Raw genomic sequence first — 19,493 nt, forward strand, 5'->3', positions numbered from 1 at the left:
ATTTATCTATTGGAGAATGGCTTTGTCACAAATTTGAATCAGCTCCTTATTTATCTTTTTTATGAGATCTTTATCAGTGAAATTTATCGTAGTGATTTTCCCATTTATTTCATTTCCTTCTGATTTTAATTGTATTAGATGTGTTTGCTCAAAAATTTCTCAGAAAACTGTCCATTTTATTTATATGATCTTCTTTATCTTTAATTTAGTCACAAACTCTTCCCCATCTTCTAATTGTTTATGATTTACATTTTATTTTATATTTTATTTGTGTCTAAATTATATATCCATTTGGAATGTTATCTTGTTTTATGGTGTAAGCTGTACCAATTTCTTCCAAAGCTTTCTAGTATGTATAAACTGATCTCTGACTGATGTTTTTGGGGTTATTCAACATTATGTTTCTCTGACCTTTTCTTTCTTTATATCATTTACCTAATCTGTTCCATCCAATCAATTTTTCTACTTTTCAACCAGTAATGAACTTTTTTTAAAATAAAAGTTAAAAGTGAACATTCATCATGTTTTATTAGCTAGTTGAAGAACTTAACTTTCCCATTGATTCCTCCTTTCTTAACTAAAATCCTTAAGCAATGGTCATCCTTTCCTTTCCTTTTTTTTTTTTTTTTTTTTTGCTTTCTCCCTTTGTGAGCCTCCTTGTTGACAATCTTCAATCACTCAGAACAACTTACTGTAAAAAAAAAACTTTTCATATTTTGTGTTTCTTTCCCTTTTTCAGAAGCCCAAGATCCTGTTTTCTCTACATATCTCAGGAACTGTGTTCTTTCTCCTGCAAAGCTAAGTACTGTGGCAGACGCTCCCAGATTTCTGTCCTTCTATCTCCACCTACTGGCCCAACCATCTAAGTGTCAGCTTGAATACTTACATAAAGGCATATTTATAGCTCCAGGTTGGGTAGTGGCCATACCATCTCACCTTTTTTATCTCAGACTCTGGTGGAATTAACTGGAGACACATTTAGAGAAGTTGTAACTAGCACAAAGTATTGCTATTTTCATTTATTAGCTAGGATCAGTAAAAATGGCCCTCCACATGTTGATCTTTTGATACTCTCTCTCCTCGCCCATAACCGACAGCAACACATTTTCATTAACTCACAGCACACAAACTACATCTCCTCCAAAGAAAATTCACAAATGATGAGATGTGGTTCCTCACATGGCTTGTCATTCCACTTGCCATCAGAAAAAATCTCAATGCAGTTCTCTCCACCACCTTTGTTATTGGGCTCTTTTGAGTTCCAGTTAGAATAGCCCAATGGTTCTCCTGCTGGATAGATAAATTTGCCCTCTGTCTTAGTGTCAGTCATGCCAAGGAAGGCCAGCTCCTTATATGTTGAGACAATCTCTTGTACAGCTTTATTCTCTGCCTTGTTTCTGGGAGAAGCCACTATACCACCAGCTGTTTTGCATGATTTCATTGCCTCTTCAAAGTTGCCTTTGAAACCAGTGGTCTTGAATATCTTCTTCCCAACAGCTCGACCACTTGGAAAGAGTGCAACTAGGGAAAAAACACAAGAAAATATTAACTGAGGGGTTAGTTAATTTGGGGTTAGGATGGCAAATAGGAGACTGATTATAGTAAATTCTGATTATGCCATTCCCTGGCTCAATAATTCTCAGCTTCTCCTTACTGCATATAGAACTTCATAATATTTGGTGTCTCATGGATACCTTTGGCAAACCAATGAATTCTGAAGGCATTTTCTCAGAATAATGTTTTTATATAAGTGAAGGAAATACTAAATTTCTGTTACAGATAAGCAAAAAATAAAGATGAGGGTTTTTTCCCATCCAAGTTCAGGGACCCTCTAAAATCTATTCATGGATCCACTAGGGATAGATAAACACCAGATTAAGAAGTCTTGATATAGAATAAAATACAAACTCCCAAGTCAAGAATTGAAGACCTTTTTCCATATGGCTTCTATCTCTCTTTCAATCTTTCTTTACATTATTACTCTTTTTGCATTCTGTATTCCAGCCAGACAATCTACTTGTTTTTCCTGAACTCACTATTCCAAAACTTGCTTAAACCTAGTTGCACAATCCATTTCCCATGTAGGAAGTGAACTTTTTCTCCCCTTAGGTCCTGATTCTCAGAAGCCCTATTACTTAACACAGTGTGTATAGAGTAGGCACTTAATAAATGTTTATTGATAAATTGATTGCTCTTTATTCAAAGTAGAGCTCAGATATCTTCTTCACAAAGTCTTCCCAGATGCATATACTCTTTAATAGAATGTAAATTCCTTTATGGGAAGGTTGGCTCTTTTTACTTTTTTATTTAAAGAATTTTTGTTCTCAGTGTTGAGCCCAATGTCTGATATATGAGGAGTCTAATGAAGGTTTATTGAATTGGATACTATTCTTTCCCTCTTCTTTTTTAGTGGTACTTTTCCCAATTATGTGTAAAGACAATTTTTAGAATATATTTTTACAAGATTTGAGTTTTAAATTGTTTTCCTCTACTCTCTTCTCTTTTCCTATAATAGTTATCAATTTAATATGTTATGTGTGCAAATCATGTAAAACATTTCCATATTAGTCATAGTTGTAAAAGAAGTCCATCAATTCTTTATTTAGATGTGGGTAGCGTTTTCCATCATGAGTCCTTTGTAATTTCTTGCAACCTTGTATTGCTGAGAAGAGCTAAGTCATTCATAATTGATCATCACCTAATGTTGCTATTACTATGCATAATATTTTTATGATTCTGCTCATTTCATTTTGCATCAGTTTGCACAGATCTTTTTTATGTTTTTTTGAAATTTATTTGTCCATCATTTCTTACTGCACAGTCGTATTCCTTTACATTCATATACTACAACTTGTTCATCCATTCTCCAACTGATAGGTATTCCCCCAATTTGCAATATTTTGCTGCCACAAGAAGAGGTGCTATAAATATTTTTTGCACATGCGATTTTTTTTGGGGGGATCCCTTTGAGATGCTGACCTAGTAGTGGTATTGCTGGATTAAAGGATGTTGGGATATTATTCTAATTATGCCATAGCCATTAAGTCATCAGTCTTTATATCTCTGTTGCTGATATTATACATTCTGTTCCCCATGTCATAAGTTTGTAGGATAACTACTTCATTACAACAAAACCCTATATGAATACAGCTTATTAATATAGGGAATTTGGGAGGAGATGTCAACAAAAATGGCTGCAAACTTACAACTAGACATGGCTTGAGTTAAATTTTTTATGATTTTTAGATCTAGAAAAGAACTTAAAGATAAGATGTTTCAATCCCTTCATCTTCTAAATGAAGAAATAGACAATAAAGCATGGAAGGGACTTTTCCAAAGTTCAAATTCTGCCAATTAGTGTCAAAGACAGGATTGGAACTCAATTCTCTCAGGTAACATGAATGGTTCTTTCACACTCATAAAATGTCATGAGTTAAATATTCATTTGTAAGCAGATGTTTAGAATTATTGATGGGTTTTCTATTGAAATTCATGCAATGGTGGCACTGAGATTTCCAAACAAACCTATGAAAGATCATTGGAACCTTAACTCTAAGGAGTGTATTTTGGAACTAATAGTTTAATGTCTGGAATTCCAAATGCAAATTAAATGTACTTTCCACTATTGTATGATACCTCTCACGTATTACCTAAGATCAGGAGATTTTTGAGCAGAAAGGAAAATTGAGTGGTCCTCAAGCCCATCTCCTTCATTTTACAGATGAAGGAAGTAAAGTCCAAGAAATTGTCCAGCATCAGATAGTAAATCAATGGTAGAGCTGGGATTTGAACTCAGACCTTCAGAGTCCTCATCCTTTATTCTTTCCACTACAATAGGAATCTCTCAGATTTGCATTTACTCTGGGTACAGAGTAGCCAGTTACATAAGTCAATGATACCAATGTCTCTGTTAGCACATCATGGCTTTGACAATATTGTTTGAAGCCCCTACTCCCAACTCATCACGATTATCTGGTTTGATGTTTCTAATCCTTTAGTTTAAGCAGGTCATAAGATATTTTTGTTTCTTGAGAGGAGATTCTAGATTATAGACTTGTAGAGGTGGTAAGCATTCTTAGAAGTAATTTACTTCATTTCACAAAAGTCCTAGAGAATGCAAATTAATCATTTTAGGCACCTCCCCCTCCCCCAGGGGTAGCAAGGAAGCAGACTGGATAAAGCTCTGGCTCTGGAGTGAGGAGGACCTGAGTTCAAATCTTGTTTCAGACATTTACTAACTGTGTGATCCTGGTCAAATCCTTTAACCCTGTTTTCCTCAGTTTCCTGTAAAGTTGACTGGAGAAGGAAATGGCAACCATTCCAGAATCTTTCTCAAGAAAAGCCCAAATAGGATCACAAAGAGTTAGATACGACTGAAAATGACTGAGCAAAAATGTCACTTAGGTAGTAAATGGCAGAACTGAGTCTCAAACCCAGCTCTTTCTGATTCTAAACCAAATTCCCATCCTCCTATCACACTGTTGTTCTGCTTAGTCACCATTTTACCCATTGGTAAGCATTTAGCTACCTTACCCATTAAAATTCTTTTATTTTTTGCAAGGTAATTGAGACTAAGTGACTTCCTCCAGGTCACACAGCTAATATGCATTAAGTATCTGAATTTGGATTTGGATTTGGGTCCTCCTGACTCCAGGATGGATGCTCTATTTACTGCACCATCTAATTGTCCTTTCTTTCTCCTTAAAAAAAATCAACTAGCCCTTTCCAAATAATTATCATAAAAAGAGTACTAGACAAAGATTTAGGGAAATCCTAGAGAACTTTTAGAATTATCTAAAAATCTCTCCAACCTACACAGCATGGGAGGAGTCTTGGCCTCAAGCATGGTCAGAATTAACATCTCTTTCCTCTTTTTTTCTATTCTGAAGGCCTTGCAGCAGAAGACAGTTCCCAAATAACAATAGTGCAATGGGCCACTATCACCATATTCTAGAACGCTTGGGCCCAAACCCCATAAGATCCAGCTAGCTCTATAAGCCTTCATGTTGTGGAATGGCCCAGGGGAGAAAGAGTGAGCCCAGACTACGGTGCTAAATTGAGCCTCCTGCACAGCCCCTCTTGCTAAGACTAAGCTGCTGTCATCTGCCCTGTTTTTGTCTATAACCCTATATGCCTTATCACTTAGGTGTCCTAGTGCAATAGCATAATTCCATGTTGAAAGACTATTGCTTTACCCTATTTAACTTCATTTGGGGGTTATTTCTTTCCTTGAATCCATACATTTGGGTTACTATGAGAAGATACAAGTCTTATTGCCCATTCACATCTTTAAGAAAAATGAAGTCAGAAATGTCAGTCAGACCCTTGGTGGTGAAGCAGGGGTTGCAATGGAGAAATAATGCTCTAGGTGGAGGCAGAGCACTGGATTTATTTTCTAGAGCTTCCACTGACTCCCCTTCTGGGTTGGACAAATCTCTTAAGCTGTGTGGGTTTTCCTTATCTTTAAAATAAGGTAACCTCCAATACCCCTTCTAGTTTCAGGTGTAGAATCCCACATATTTTTTCTGTTTCCTTTCTTTAGCTGCATTTTCCATTTTCTTCAAATGGATTTATTAATATCCTTTCCTTATCACTAGATAGGAGAACAGCTGAGGTGCCAAGAATGAAGTTTAAAAAGCAAGAAACCAGCTTCAGAAGAGTCAATAAAAGCAGGATGTGTCCAAAGAACAAGGGAAGCACTGAGACTAAGAGAAGATCCTGTGGCAGCCTCAGCTCCAAACTACTTACCTTTCTGTTGCTCAGAGAATTGTTTCTGGAGATTCTCAATATTTTCATGCAATTCAGCCACTTCTTGCTTCAGTTTGTTGGTTTCTGCATGTGGAGAGAGAGGTTTAAAAAAAATCCTCAATCCAGCAGAGGGATTTTTTTTCTTGGATTAATGCCCAAGATTTTCAGGAATTAGAGATGAAAGTTCTCAAAAATTCTTACTGAATGCTGACATCCTCAGTGTCTTCAAGAACTTTCTTCACTTATTCCTGAAAGCCTCTCTATATCAGGAAATCTCCTTGGCCTTTCAAACTTGATAAGTCTCAATTCATTTTGGAAGAATACTGGACTTGTAATTAAAGAGATCTGAGAACTCAAGTCCTATCTTCAACACTTAGTTGTTTTGGGAGAGTTTCTTTCCTTCTCTCAGCTCCAATTATCAGATCTTTTCCAAGGGAATAATAATATTTCATGTAACATTACCAATCTTGTTGCAAATGGAATGAGGAGAGATAAGAAAATGCATCTCAATAGAAAATTAGTTCACAGGTTTTCTTCAGAGAAGTAAATAAAGGAATTGACAGTGAAATATTGTTTCTTCTCATGGAAGGCAAGGTCTTTAAAGGTAGAGATTCTTTCAGGTTTGTCTTTATTTCCTAGACATCAAGCATAATGCCTGACACATAGGAGGTACTTTAAAATGCTTGATTGATTCATTGGTTTGATCATTAGCTTAAAGACAACAAAAACATTTATCTTTTTGTGGAATATTTGGTCAACACAAAATGCTCATTTTTAGTGTAACAAGCTACACCATCATGAATGTCAGTGTATGCATTAGCATCAATTGTAGATGACAAAGAAGAGGAGAAATTTCATGAATAACTCTGTTAGATCTCTTACACTAGCCCATGGATTCCTTGATAATTGGGGATTTCAAGGCCAGTGGGGCTTGTGATAAGGAGGGAAGATGAGATAATGAAAAATGGGACAAGAAATATAGTTCAAGATCAAGAAATGAATATTGATAAATTTGTTTCTCATTAATAAAAATTCTTTTCTAGAAGGCAGTAAGAAACTTCTGAGGTACCTGCAACAGGTACAGAAAAGGAACTTGAATGTAGCTAGACAGTAAATGACAACTAATAGATGTTAAAGTCAAAATCAACACTAAATTAGGAGAAAACAGAAAAGTGAGAAAAACAAATCAAGCCATTATAGGAGCTCCAAACTCATTGATTCATTTATTTATTCAATCATTCATTCAAATAAGCTTTCCACTGGGGGTTAGAGGATGGGGAAGAAGAAAAGCAAGTAAAATACAAACATTAGCCCTAATTACTGGCATTTTTAGAACCTTTAAACTTTAAAATCTTATGCGGGAGGGGAAAGAGATCTTAGACATTGCCCCCAAGCAGCAAAGAGGAAAAGTTAAAAACCAAAGGCAATAATAGAGTACTATATAAGCTAATTATGGAGGAGTGGGATGGCAGATTACCAGCTATATCATTTTATGGAATAGAAAAGAGCTACAGGGGGGGAAATGAGCCAGAGGAAACCATGCTGCCAGACATAGATAAGTCAGATTCCATAAGCCTTTAAACTGAACAAGCATTTTTAAAGTATCTAATGTGGTCAAGGGGATTGTTGTTTTGTTGGTTCAGTCATGTCCAACTCTTAAATGAATTTCTTGAGAAAGATAATAGAGTGGTTTGCCATTCTTTCCCTAGCCCATTTTCCAGATGAGGAAACTAAGGAAAATGGGGTTAAGTGGTTTGCCCAAGGTCACACAGCTAATAAGTGTCTTAGGCCAGATTTGAAGTCAGGGAAATTAGTCTTCCTAATTCCAGGTCTGGCACTCTACCCACTATGCCACCTTAGCTGCACCAATGAGGCAAAAAAAATCTCCTTTCAAGCAACTCGCATTCCAGTGAAGTATTTAATATAAAAAATGAATAAATAGATTATAATTTGCAAAGGAAGAAAAAAATAAGAATTCTAAGAAGAAGAGAAAAGGAGGATATAGGGGACAGCTTATTCAAGGACATGGAGAGGCTGGAGAAGCAATGACTTGTACAGAGAAAGTTAATATGTCAATCTGACTGGAATGTAGAGTACTTGAAAAGGAGTAATGTGAAAAGGTCTGGAAGGGTAGGATGCAAGCAGACTGGAAGCAGACTGCATAGATCCTTAAATGCCAAACTGAGGAATTGGTACCTGATCAACTACATCTGAAAGCTAAAAACTAAACTGAACTGAAAATTGAAACTAAAGTTGATCAACTACTGACAGAAGTCAGTAGTAATTTTTGAAGGTTTTTGAGTTAGAAATTGGGACATATATGTGCTTTAAAAGCATTTATTAATGAAGCTGAGAAGATGACAATGAACTATTTCAACCAGTTAACATTCTTTAAGCTAGATGCTGTCCAAAATGCAAGGGAGACAAAGACAAAAGTGGAACAGGCTTTGTCTCCAAGGATCTCACCATTCTATTCCCCTTAGATTTTATCTATAGCTATCTCTGGAGTTTATCCCCAATTACCTTCTCACCCTGAAACTTCTATCCACTTTCCCAGTCTCCTTCTGCCATTGGTGAGTTCTTTCTGGGAACTTCTATTTTATGGACACATTCAGATTAGCCATGCTTTATTCCCTTATTGGTGGAGTTTGTGGATCTGTAGACTTTACCTCCACCTCCCTGAGCCTGTAACTTCTCTGCCTTTTTTTAATGTGTTTTCTTCCCCTATTAAAATGGAGACATCTTGAGGACAGGAACTTTCTGCTTGCATTTGCATCATAGTACTTAGCACAGTGTCTGGTGCCAAAGCACTTAATAAATGTTTACTGATTGATTGCCTGTCTATAAAGGAGACAACATACACATAGTATAAAGATACAAGAAATTGACAAAATAAGCAAATAACAATTTTGAGTAGAAATAAGAAGAAAGTGCATACCGTACCTGGAAAGACACAGATTAGAGATGAAAAGTCATGTCTGAGGAGCTGATTTTTGGCCAGTTTGACATTCTAAAAGTTGACTGTACTGTAGAATATACAGAGAAGAGTAATATGTAATAAAGATAGAAAGATAAGCTGAAATCAGACTGTGTAGGGCATTACATGCCAAGTTGAGAGGTTTAGATATGATCCTAGAGATAATAGAGAATAATTAGAGTTTACTGAGCTGAGGAGTCATACAGAGAGACCTATATTTTTAGAAATTAACTTGAGCAGCTGTGGGAAGGAAGGCTCTTAGTGCAGATAAATGAGGCTGGGAATCCAATAGTAAAGTTACTTCTATAGTCTAAATAAGCACATAAGAGATGGTTACAAAAGATGTTGTGTCAATAGATTTGACAATAGTTAGCATCCAACTGGAAATGAGGAGTGAAGGATAATGAAGAATAGAATAGAATTAAATAGATTTCCTAGCATTTCTTTGATATTCTATGCTCAACCACCAAAACTGGACTCTAATACCAATTTTAACTATTGTTTTATCAGAGAAAATGGAAATTGCACTTGAGGATGAAGGAAAAAACATCTGGACTACAACAAATATACCCCAAAACAATATGTGTTATAGATAACAAGTCACTTAGAAGGTGTTTTTCAAGATATCTTAAAGAAAGGATACCTAAAAAAAGAAGTTATCAGAGGCCATATAATTCAAAACAAATCCACATGCACAAAATGAGAAGACATCAATAATTACCAAATGATGTTTCCCACACTTTTATCTCTAGAAAATGTTTGTGAAAATATTCTATACATGTACATATTGAGGTTTCCTTAATGAAAATATGAGAAGATGCTAGCTGTGTGACCTTGAACAAGTTACTTAATCCTAATTGCTTCTCTCCTCACAATAAAAGAAGCAAGAAAACTATGAAAAGAAAAGAGGTATGGTTTTATACATGACTTTCATTAGCAAACCACCTTTCCATGATTATAAATCTGACTGAAGTACATACGTATAGATTTTATAAATACAGTACACAAGATCCTATTGTGTTTATTGAGTTTTTAGGAAATCCAAAACTTTTGACTCAGTAAGGCAAAATGTAATCTTCAAATCTTTCCTTTTACAAAGTGTTTCTTGCATACAAGTTAATCTTATTTGAAGACTGACCCATCTTATATCTGATATAAATATGATCTTGGGAGGGAACTAAAAAAGAAACTTACATGATAATTTTGTTGAGAAACTTACATGATAATTTTGTTGAATATTTGAAAGTACTATCAGGTTGTAAATAGTGGATCTGCAGTTGTAAATAGTGGATCTGCAGTTTCATATGCAATCATCTTTTTTGTTGTACTATGCTGCTTCTTTTATTCCATAAATTAAAATAAAATTTAAAAATAAATATGATCTTGTCATTTGTATAGACACTTGAATAGACAACATGTTATATATACATTGTGATGATTACCTTGTCATCTAGAAGGTTAGCTTCACTAATCTGAACATTAGGAAAGTTGGTTATGTCTGTTTTGATCACTTTGTATTGCTTCCAGCTGTAAGGAACTATGGGTCTCTCATCTAGAGACTGCTTTTTAGTTTGGCTTTGATATCTCTAGTACTGCTTTGCTCATTCTCTAAAATTCCAGAAAACAGGGAAAGCACCAAGTTAAAGAATGATCACATGAAAAGACAGGGGACCCTTGAGGGTTAAATGACTTACCTTCAAGACAACATTCTCCTTTCTTCCCTGGTGATCCTCTATCCCCCTTTGGTCCAGATGGGCCCCTTGACCCTCTCTTGCCTGCAGGACCAGGGCTTCCAGCTGGCCCTAACATTGAATGAAAAGAAGACAAAGTAAGAGTTATAGGACCTAGCTGTTAGCAGAATGTTCCCTCTCCTGTCTGAGCAATGGATACCTTGATTCTTCCAACCTCTCTTGACCATTCTAGCATAAGAAGGTATGGGTTCTGACTTAAATGTTAAACAAAAGAGACTTCAGAGTTTGGGGAACCTGAAGATAAGTCCTGGTTCCTGCTTCCCAGCACTTACCAGCAGGTCCAGTATTTCCTTGTTCTCCTGATTCTCCTTTCTCTCACATAAGACCTAGGGAGTGGGGTGGGGACATGGGTACAGGACTTGGGGTACCTTGTACCTCAGCTGGAGTCTGCTTCTTAAAATGTGGAACAAAAGTCACTTAGAAATATTTTGGTCATTGCCATCTCTTGTCTCTCCCTTTTTAATTGGTGACAATGTATGTAGAACATGCTTTGAATGTTTCTCTAGAAATGGGCTGTTAGCAAACAACAAGGTTACTTTTTCATCTTCCCATATCTTCTCTATGAAGATAAGTAATTTCCAGCTTGTTGCTGCTACAGGGGCCCCGGGTCTATTTAGCCCACAAATGATTTGAGTTCAAATTCCATCAACCAATTCTTAAATATTCATGCTGACAACATGCTTAGTCCTTTATTCCATGGACACTGTGAAATATAGGATAAAGAGAAGACAATTCATTAGATTATGACACCACAGATTCAGAGTATACTGAACCTACGAGATCATCTAGTCTCATCCCTTTATTTTACATATGGGGAAACTGTGGTTCTGTGATATTGACTTGTCCCAATAAACAAGGTAAGAAGTTTCAAAGTTAGGACCTGAATTCAGATCCTCTGACTCTTTCTGATGTATCATGCTGAAACTATTCTCTTTCTCAAGGAGTTTTATCTCACTGAGACCAAGTGATTGACATAGAAATGTAACAAGAAAATTTTGCACTTGGAGAATAAGTGTCCCAAACCATATCCCAGGACGGTGACATAAAGTGCAGCATCAGTTTGGATGGTATGTGGGGAGGAATGGAATAAATATGGCTCAGGTGATCACTCCAGAGGAACATGAGATAACTCTATTTTTCAAGATAACTAGGTGCTAAACTCTGTTATTCCTGTATTACTGAAGAACTATTACTTAACTACTAATAAAATAAAAACCAATAAAGTTGAATTACTACAACTGAATTACTCCGAAACTGCTAAATTCTGTGTCATTTTTTTTTTTCTTTAGTACCAGAATCGTGAGTTCACTGTCATAAAGTAATTCCAATAAGGGAATTCATACTACAAATGCAGACAAGCTCCTGTTTTGAAGTTGAAAGTTTGAAATGCCATTAAGAAAGTTCTGAGAATGTCAAAGGTGGCAAAGAAAGGGTTTGGACTCTTGAAACCAAATTTTTATATATCCTGAATCCATCTTTTTAATCATTATAACTGCTACCTTTCATTGTGAATATGGTATTGAATCTGCCCTTTAGTGAGCTGCAGGAAAATGAGGGGCATATCCAACCATGATAATGGTAATGTAGGGGAGAAAGAGATGAATTTTTTATCATAGAACCTGCATAAAATTTAAGCAGTTTTCTCACCCCTAGGATGCACTTCTATACTCTGGATCTCAATTTCGGTAAATGAATGGAGATGGAATGGACTAGATGGTCTGTGAGATCTCTTTCACCTCCAAAACTATGCAACTTCTAGCAGTTTTCCCCAATTAATCATTCTTTACATCTATTGCTTTCTTTTCTTTAGAAAAAGTTTATACTTGACACTAATATATCTTTGATTTGTTCTGTATACATATATGTGTGTGTTGTTGTTGCTCTTTCAAGTACACTGTAGTTTCCTTCATGGCCAGAACAATATTTGTTAGTTCTCTTGTTATCATGAAATATGATCACAGGATTATGGATATAGAGCTGAAAGGGACATGAGAAGTCATTTATCTGGTTCAACCCCTTCATTTTCTAGATGAAGGTACTAGGGTTCACAGAGAAGTGAGGTGTTTTGCTAAGCATCACATAAATAGCAAATGACAGAATTATGATTTGAACCCAGGTCCAAATTTAGCACTCTTTCTTTCCATTGTACCATGCTGGATTATTATTATAGTAAAATCCAATACAGGTCTTGGCATACAGCAGGCACTCCATAAATGTTGATGGAATGAAGAAAGATTGACAAGTGACAATTATGCCCTTCAAATCATGGTAGACAATTAAAAAGGATGATGGTAACTTTTGTCCTTGTACAATAGAATCACTGAGGGGGAAAAAGCATGGTTAGTTACGCTTGATGACAGAAACTCTCATATATTAGAATCATAGACCTGAAGAAAGACTTTACAAGCCATCTGTTCTTATTCTCTCCTTTTCAGATGAAAAAGCTAAGATGAAAGGGAGACTATATGAAATGATGCAACAATTAATAGTCGATTGAGATAACTTCTAGTCACTGTTATCCTGTTTATAGAGGAATATCATAGACTATGTCAATACTTCGCCAACCCAGCTGTACCACCTACCTTTGGCTCCATCTTCTCCCTTAGGTCCTCGTTCACCTTGGGCTCCTTTCTCCCCTTGGGGTCCAGGGGAACCCTTACTTCCAAGAGAACCAGGCAAACCTTGAGCTCCAGGGAGTCCTGAAGAAAAATAGGTAAAATAATGTATAGTCTCTCCTTTTAGATTCATCATATTGTTTCCAATCAGAGATAGAACGGAGAATGGAGAGCAACATTAAAGGAGGGATATAAGGGAAGTTAGTAGCATTTCACATTAATAAATTTCATTATAAGACATTTCTATTTCAAACTCAGTTTAATTCAACTTGACCAATATTTTCACCAATTTTTGTAAGATACTGCTAGTATCCTAGAAAGATAAAACCAAAGCAATCCTTGCCATCAAGAGGCTTACATTCTACTGGAGGGATAAACTCATACATAAATAACTTTTTAGTTTTATGTCAAACTACTTCCTTTTCTTGATGTGTGTATATGTGTGTGTATATGTGCATGTGCATGTGTGCTGTTTGTTATTATTTTCACTTGTTTCCTATTCTTTATGATTCCATATGGGGTTTTCTTAGAAAAGATACTGGAGTCATTTGCCATTTCCTTCTCCAGATCATTTTACAGAGGAGGAAACTGAGGCAAATAGAGTGAAGTGACTTTCCTAGAGTCATATAGCTAGTACATTTCTGAGACCAGATTTGAACTCATGAAGATGAATCTTTCCACTTCAAGCTCAGAGCTCTATATACAGCATCACCTAATTTATTTATTATATGCACCCACATACCCAGTATACCCACAGATTTGTAAGTGTTCCAAGTGCTAAAATATGTGATTAACATCACATAGAGCTATGTTGCTAAGGAAATTATTTACTCCGCTCAATTCTCCTATATTTATGTATATATATATATATATATACACACATATATATGTATATATATATATATATATATATATATACATATATATGTCTCTGTGTGTGTGTGTGTGTTTGTGTGTCTCTAACTCTCCATGTACAGTAGAGTTACCAATCTCTCTCCTCAGGATGTGGCCATCCAAATTTGGAGGATCAGTTGCTATGTTCCCTGCTGTCTCTTCCCACTCTTTTTATTTTCTAGTGGAGCTAGAAAGCAGCCTTAGATAGTCTAAGATGCATTAGTGGAAGAGGATGGAGAAATAGACAAAGAGAGGGTGACCCCATAAAGAAATGTTAATTTAGCCAGAGATAATGTCTAGGTGTTGGAGGAGAGAGGGAGAAAATGGTAATAAGTCATAATTAGACTACATAGGATTGGTGACCAACATACATTAGTTAGGTTTTAAAATGATATTTTATTACTCCTGAAATACGTGTAAAAATTTTTACCATTTATATCTTTTTGAAGTTTTGAGTTTCAAATTTTGTCCCTTCCTTCTTTTCCACCACTCTCTCAGAGAAATAAGCAATCTGATAGAAGTTTTACAAGTGAAATCATGTAAAACAGATTTCCATTTTATTCATTTTTGTGGAAGAAAACTCAAAAAAGGAAGAAAAAGAGGAGGAAAGGAAAGAGGGAAAGAAGGAAGGAAGGAAGAAAGGAAGGAAGGGAAGGATGGAGGAAGACAAAGAGGAAGTGAGGGAGGGAAAAAGAGAGGGAGAGAGGAAGGGAGGATGAAAGGAAGGAAAGAAGGGGAGGGAAGAAGGAAGGAAGGAAGGGAAGAAAGAAGGAAGGAAGGAAAAAAGGAAGGAAGGAAGGGAAAGAGAAAGTGAGGGAGGGAAGGAAAGGAAAAAATGGAAGAAAGGAAAAGAATGATGGGAAGGGAGAATAGAGCAAAGCAGGAAAGAAGCAAGAATATTTTTGAGCTATGAATAGACTTGGGTCTTTTTCATATCAGTCTGAATTAAGAGAGATGGTGCCCTAGAAAAAACTCAAAGTGTGATGTGTAGCTTGCTGGAGCTTCAGAGACAATCAAGGGGGCTGGCCCTAAGCAGAATGGAAATTGAGGAAAGCTACAGGAAGACAAGTTAGGGGAGGACAGAGAAGGCACTTTGGTATCATCTAATGTAAACTTCTCCTTAAGGATAATGAGACCCAGAGTTGAAAAAGTGAAGTAATATGTTTTTGTTTACAGATTAAATTAGTGCTAGAATAAGGAATGGAACTCAGGTCTTGTGACTTCAAATAAATCATTTAAAAAAGTTACACTAGAAAAAAATATCTTCCCATCCAGGTACTCACCTCTTTCTCCAGCATTTCCCTTTGAGCCTGGATCTCCAGGGGAGCCTTTGTCTCCTTTGGGTCCAATAGGACCAGTATTTCCAATTAATCCTGGTGGGCCTCTAGGTCCTGGCAATCCTGTTCAAAAAAAAAAAAAAGCTGTTTTTTTTTTTTTTTATCAGAGCCAGTGGAAAGGCAAGAGGAACTCTTTTGTAGAATATACTAAGAACCTGTAATTCCAGATGAGCTTTTGCTTTCCTTTTCCTAAAGTAAACACATTTCTAATAGAAACAGCAGCTTAAAAGTGCTGCCAAAACACGCCATTATTCAGAATGTTTTTCTTGACCACCATATGTATGCAGAGTATTGTAAGTTGTAGATATTTATGTGTGACCTCCAGGAATTTAGAAGGCCTTGGTGGACATAAGCAAATACACCTAGAACACAGGGGAAAGTGTCAGATTGGGGAATCAGAGGATTTAGTTTCAAATCCCTTTTATGTCAATCAGTAACTGTGATCTTGAGCAAGCAATCTCAGTATATTCATCTCTAAGGTCTCTTCCAAGTATATTTTTGGAATTGTAAGATAATATAGCTGTGATCATAAAAAAAAATGGAACTTACATATCATCTAATTACTTTATAAATGAGGAAACTGAGGCACAGAGAGATTAGGTTATTCTCCTAAAGTCACACAGATATTACACGATAGAATGGAATTTGGGAATGAATTTCTCTTTCTCAGTCAATGCTCATTCCATGATACTTGGCTCCCTTTCTAAAGAGCAATACAAAATAAAAAAAGTGCTAAAGAAAGTTGCAGAGAATTAGTGCTATTAGTTCTAAGAGGGAGAGACACATATGTAAGGGCTGATTTGTCAGGAAAGGAAAGGAGGAGGTGAGATCTAAAGGAGGGCTAGCACCCAGATTAGTGGGAAAGGGGGATTATAGTGTAATGAGAAAGGTTTTGAATCAGAAGACAATGTAGAATTCTGTTTCTATCACTTACTAGCCATGTATATTTGAGCCATGCTCCTTCAAGGCATTGCCCCTTGGGGGGTCCATTACAATGACTTTGGACTGGACTGGACTGGACTGGCCTGGACTGATTAATGAGTAACTTGGTTACTGGAGGTAGCATAAAAGATATAGGAGACCTTCTTTGAATAAGCAGCTTGTGGTCTGGGAAGCTCTTCCTGAGAGAGATTTAAATATATTTGCTCCAACAGAGTCAGACTTGGCCATAAGAAGAGAAAGTAGTCACAGGATGTCTTTGACTCTAATACTTCCTCCTCCAGCTCAACAAGATCCAAGATTCCTTTAACAATTAGGAGGCAAGGCTTTCCATGATAGAATGAGATATTTAAAATGCAAATAACTTGGGAAGGAGTGATTTTTTTTTTCTGGACCTGTAATTTCTTGATAATTTCAACCATAGATAGAACTCCATTTGATATGCACTATCAGTGCAGATCCAAATCTTTGAATTTAAAGAGAATGTTTGGGTGGGGAAAGATTAAATGACATATTCAGGATTATACAGCTTCTAAATAGCAAGGGTGGTATTTGAACAGTCTTTCTAACCTAGGCAAGTACATGGCACAGCATCTAGACACTTCGGCCTGAAGTCAGGAAAACCTGAATTCAAATCCAGTCTCAGATAGTTATTAATAGTGTGAATCTGAGTAGATTATTTTTTCTGCCTGGGTTTCTTTAATTTTAAAATGGGAATGATAACAAGAGCATTTATCCCTCTGGGTCATTGTGAAGATCAAGTGAGATCATATTTATAAAGGATTTATCACAGTGCCTGGAGTATAATAAATGCTTATTTAATCACTTTCCTTTTCTTTTTAAATTCCTAGGCCAGATCTCCTTCAACTATACAATGTGGCCTTACCATGAGCTAGTTAGCTCAGAATATCGTCATCATCTCTAGTTTATAGCTCAGAGTTTAAATCAGTTGTCTTTGATCACATAAATTAAAAATGGGAGTGAGGGCTTAAATACATTCTAATCCTCATGTTACTGTATATAAAATACAAATGACCAGTGTTAGTGTCTTTTTTGAATGTAGGCTTCAAATAAGGGAAAAGAGAGAGATGACAGGGAACCTGGGTGCCTGACAAGAAAAGGGTCCAGTGGGGAAAGAGTACAGAAGGGGGCCCATAGACATCCGAAGAGATCTTTGACTTCTTTACATTTAGTTTAATGAGTAATCCTGCTCTTCTGGTTAATCTAGGGGTTTGCCTTTCATTATCTATATAAGTTTCAAACAGGATCTTCAAGATATTTTTCTTTATAGATGCATAAACAACTTTATTTTATTAGGGAAACAATTTGTCAGATAAGTCTGAGAGTAAAGGAACTTGAGCGACTGAAAAAAAAATTAACCCTCTACCAGGGGTAGTGAGAAGAAGAAGGCCTTTTGGATACTTCTGAAATTATTTTTTTTCTTTTTCAAAATCCAACTAATGCACAGAACAGATATAGAGAATGAGAGAGAGAGAGAAAGAGAGAGAGAGAGAGAGAGAGAGAGAGAGAGAGAGAGAGAGAGACAGACAGAGAGACAGAGATAGAGATAGAAGGAACCTTAACAGCAAAATGTATTGTCTTCTAGTGAGTCAAACACATAAATACTTCTCTACCTGGATCTCCTTTTTCTCCTTTGGGACCAACTTTCCCATCTCTCCCAGGCAATCCATTTTCCACAGGACCACAAGTGACAAGGGCACAGGCATTTGAGACTTCTTTCTTGCAGGAAGGTGTCAGCTCTTCATCTTGAGCAACCAGGATTGGGGTAAAGATGACTAATGTGAAGAGGTAGAGAAGGAGCATGGTGGTTGACTCTGAAGCACAGTGGGAGAAGTATAAATTCAATTCATTGTCTGTTCCAGAACAGGGAGAAGGAACAATAATTGAGGCAGCTTATGGCCATTCTATTCTTCATTTTTGCTAAGGAGCAGGATCACTCATTTGGGAAATGTGAGTAGTAAAGTATCAATAAGAAATATTTGTAAATGTTTCAGAAAAATTGTCTTTGGGCTTCTCATTTCAAGCAAGTGACGCTCTGTTTACCAAATATCTTAACAAAACTGCTCCCACAAGATTGTTATGTTCCCCTGCATCTCCCTCTACTTTGACCCTTCCTCCTGTAAAAAAATCACCCACCCCAATTGAACAATGAAATACTTATATTTCATAATCTTGTCATATGGGGTTAAAGTGTTAGACTGTGACTAAGAAGAACTGATTTGTATTTCTGACTGCTATTAAGTTAATTTGTTACTTTGGTCAAGTCATTTTTTGAGCCTCAAATTCCTAATTAGGAAATAATAATGATTCTGGAATGAATATAATAATTGAATCAATTACAAATACAGTGGAGCAAAGCATTTTATATGTGTTATCTTATTTCAAGTTCAAAATGACCCATTTTGATAGGTAAAACAATGGGGCTCAGAATTTAAGTAAATAAAAGTTTGGAGATAGATTTGAACCCAGATATCAAGTCCAGTATTCTGAGTCCATGGCATTTGACATTTGTCTAATTCAAGACAGCAACTAATTTTAACATAGACCATTGAGGTCCTTTGCAGTAATAATAGTTGCCACTCATTATTCTGGGACTTTAGTCTCAGAACCTTAACTGTATCCAGCAAGTATTCAGGGCTTTCTGATATAATATTACTTGACTTGAGGATACATTTTAACTGATATGTTTAGTTTAATTCTAGAGGTTGTCTTACATGCTTTTTCTATGGAAGATCATATGTGAGAGGATATGCCATGATTTTGTATCATAGATTAATGTAAGAAAGACCAGAAAGTTTAGGTATAAAGGAGTTGAGAGCAGGGTTGGATCCAAGGGTAAAAGTCAATTGGCTGGTCCGTTGGCTGGTGGGTTACCACCTGGACGTACAAGTATAAATCTAATACAGGTCTTGGATAAATGCAAATGATTCTTCAAATTCTCAAATCAAATCAACCTAGCTCAAAAAGCAATGCATATAATGTGTGACCCACAAAAGGAATTGGAGGCAACAGGTAGTACTCACTTATTCATACTTTTTGAAACAAATAAGGGAACCAAACCAAACCAAATATGGAACCATGAATGCTTACCTCTACCAGCTACCCAAGACCTATGAAGTCTCAGAGTTAGGAGGGCAGTAAGACGGTCAACAGAGAGCTTGATAGAAGAATGGAGAATGGGGGTCAAGTGTATTCAATGCTTCTCTTTCCC

The 19,493-nt window shown here is 36.3% G+C and overlaps 1 protein-coding gene across 1 annotated transcript; it reads right to left on the reverse strand.

Annotated features, from left to right (window-relative positions):
* Window positions 1-1,006: 1,006 nt before the first annotated feature.
* On the reverse strand, window positions 1,007-18,085 carry LOC100914785 (pulmonary surfactant-associated protein D-like). Its single transcript, XM_031949370.1, has 6 exons — window positions 17,896-18,085; window positions 15,269-15,385; window positions 13,059-13,175; window positions 10,420-10,527; window positions 5,749-5,832; window positions 1,007-1,521 (listed from the first exon to the last, which is right to left on the reverse strand). The coding sequence occupies exons 1-6, from the start codon at window positions 18,083-18,085 to the stop codon at window positions 1,130-1,132; spliced, it is 1,008 nt and encodes a 335-aa protein (XP_031805230.1). The 3' UTR covers window positions 1,007-1,129.
* Between the last annotated feature and the right edge of the window lie 1,408 nt (window positions 18,086-19,493).

This window comes from Sarcophilus harrisii, chromosome 2 (genome assembly GCF_902635505.1).
Source record: "Sarcophilus harrisii chromosome 2, mSarHar1.11, whole genome shotgun sequence".
In the NCBI taxonomy this organism is placed as follows: Eukaryota; Metazoa; Chordata; class Mammalia; order Dasyuromorphia; family Dasyuridae; genus Sarcophilus; species Sarcophilus harrisii.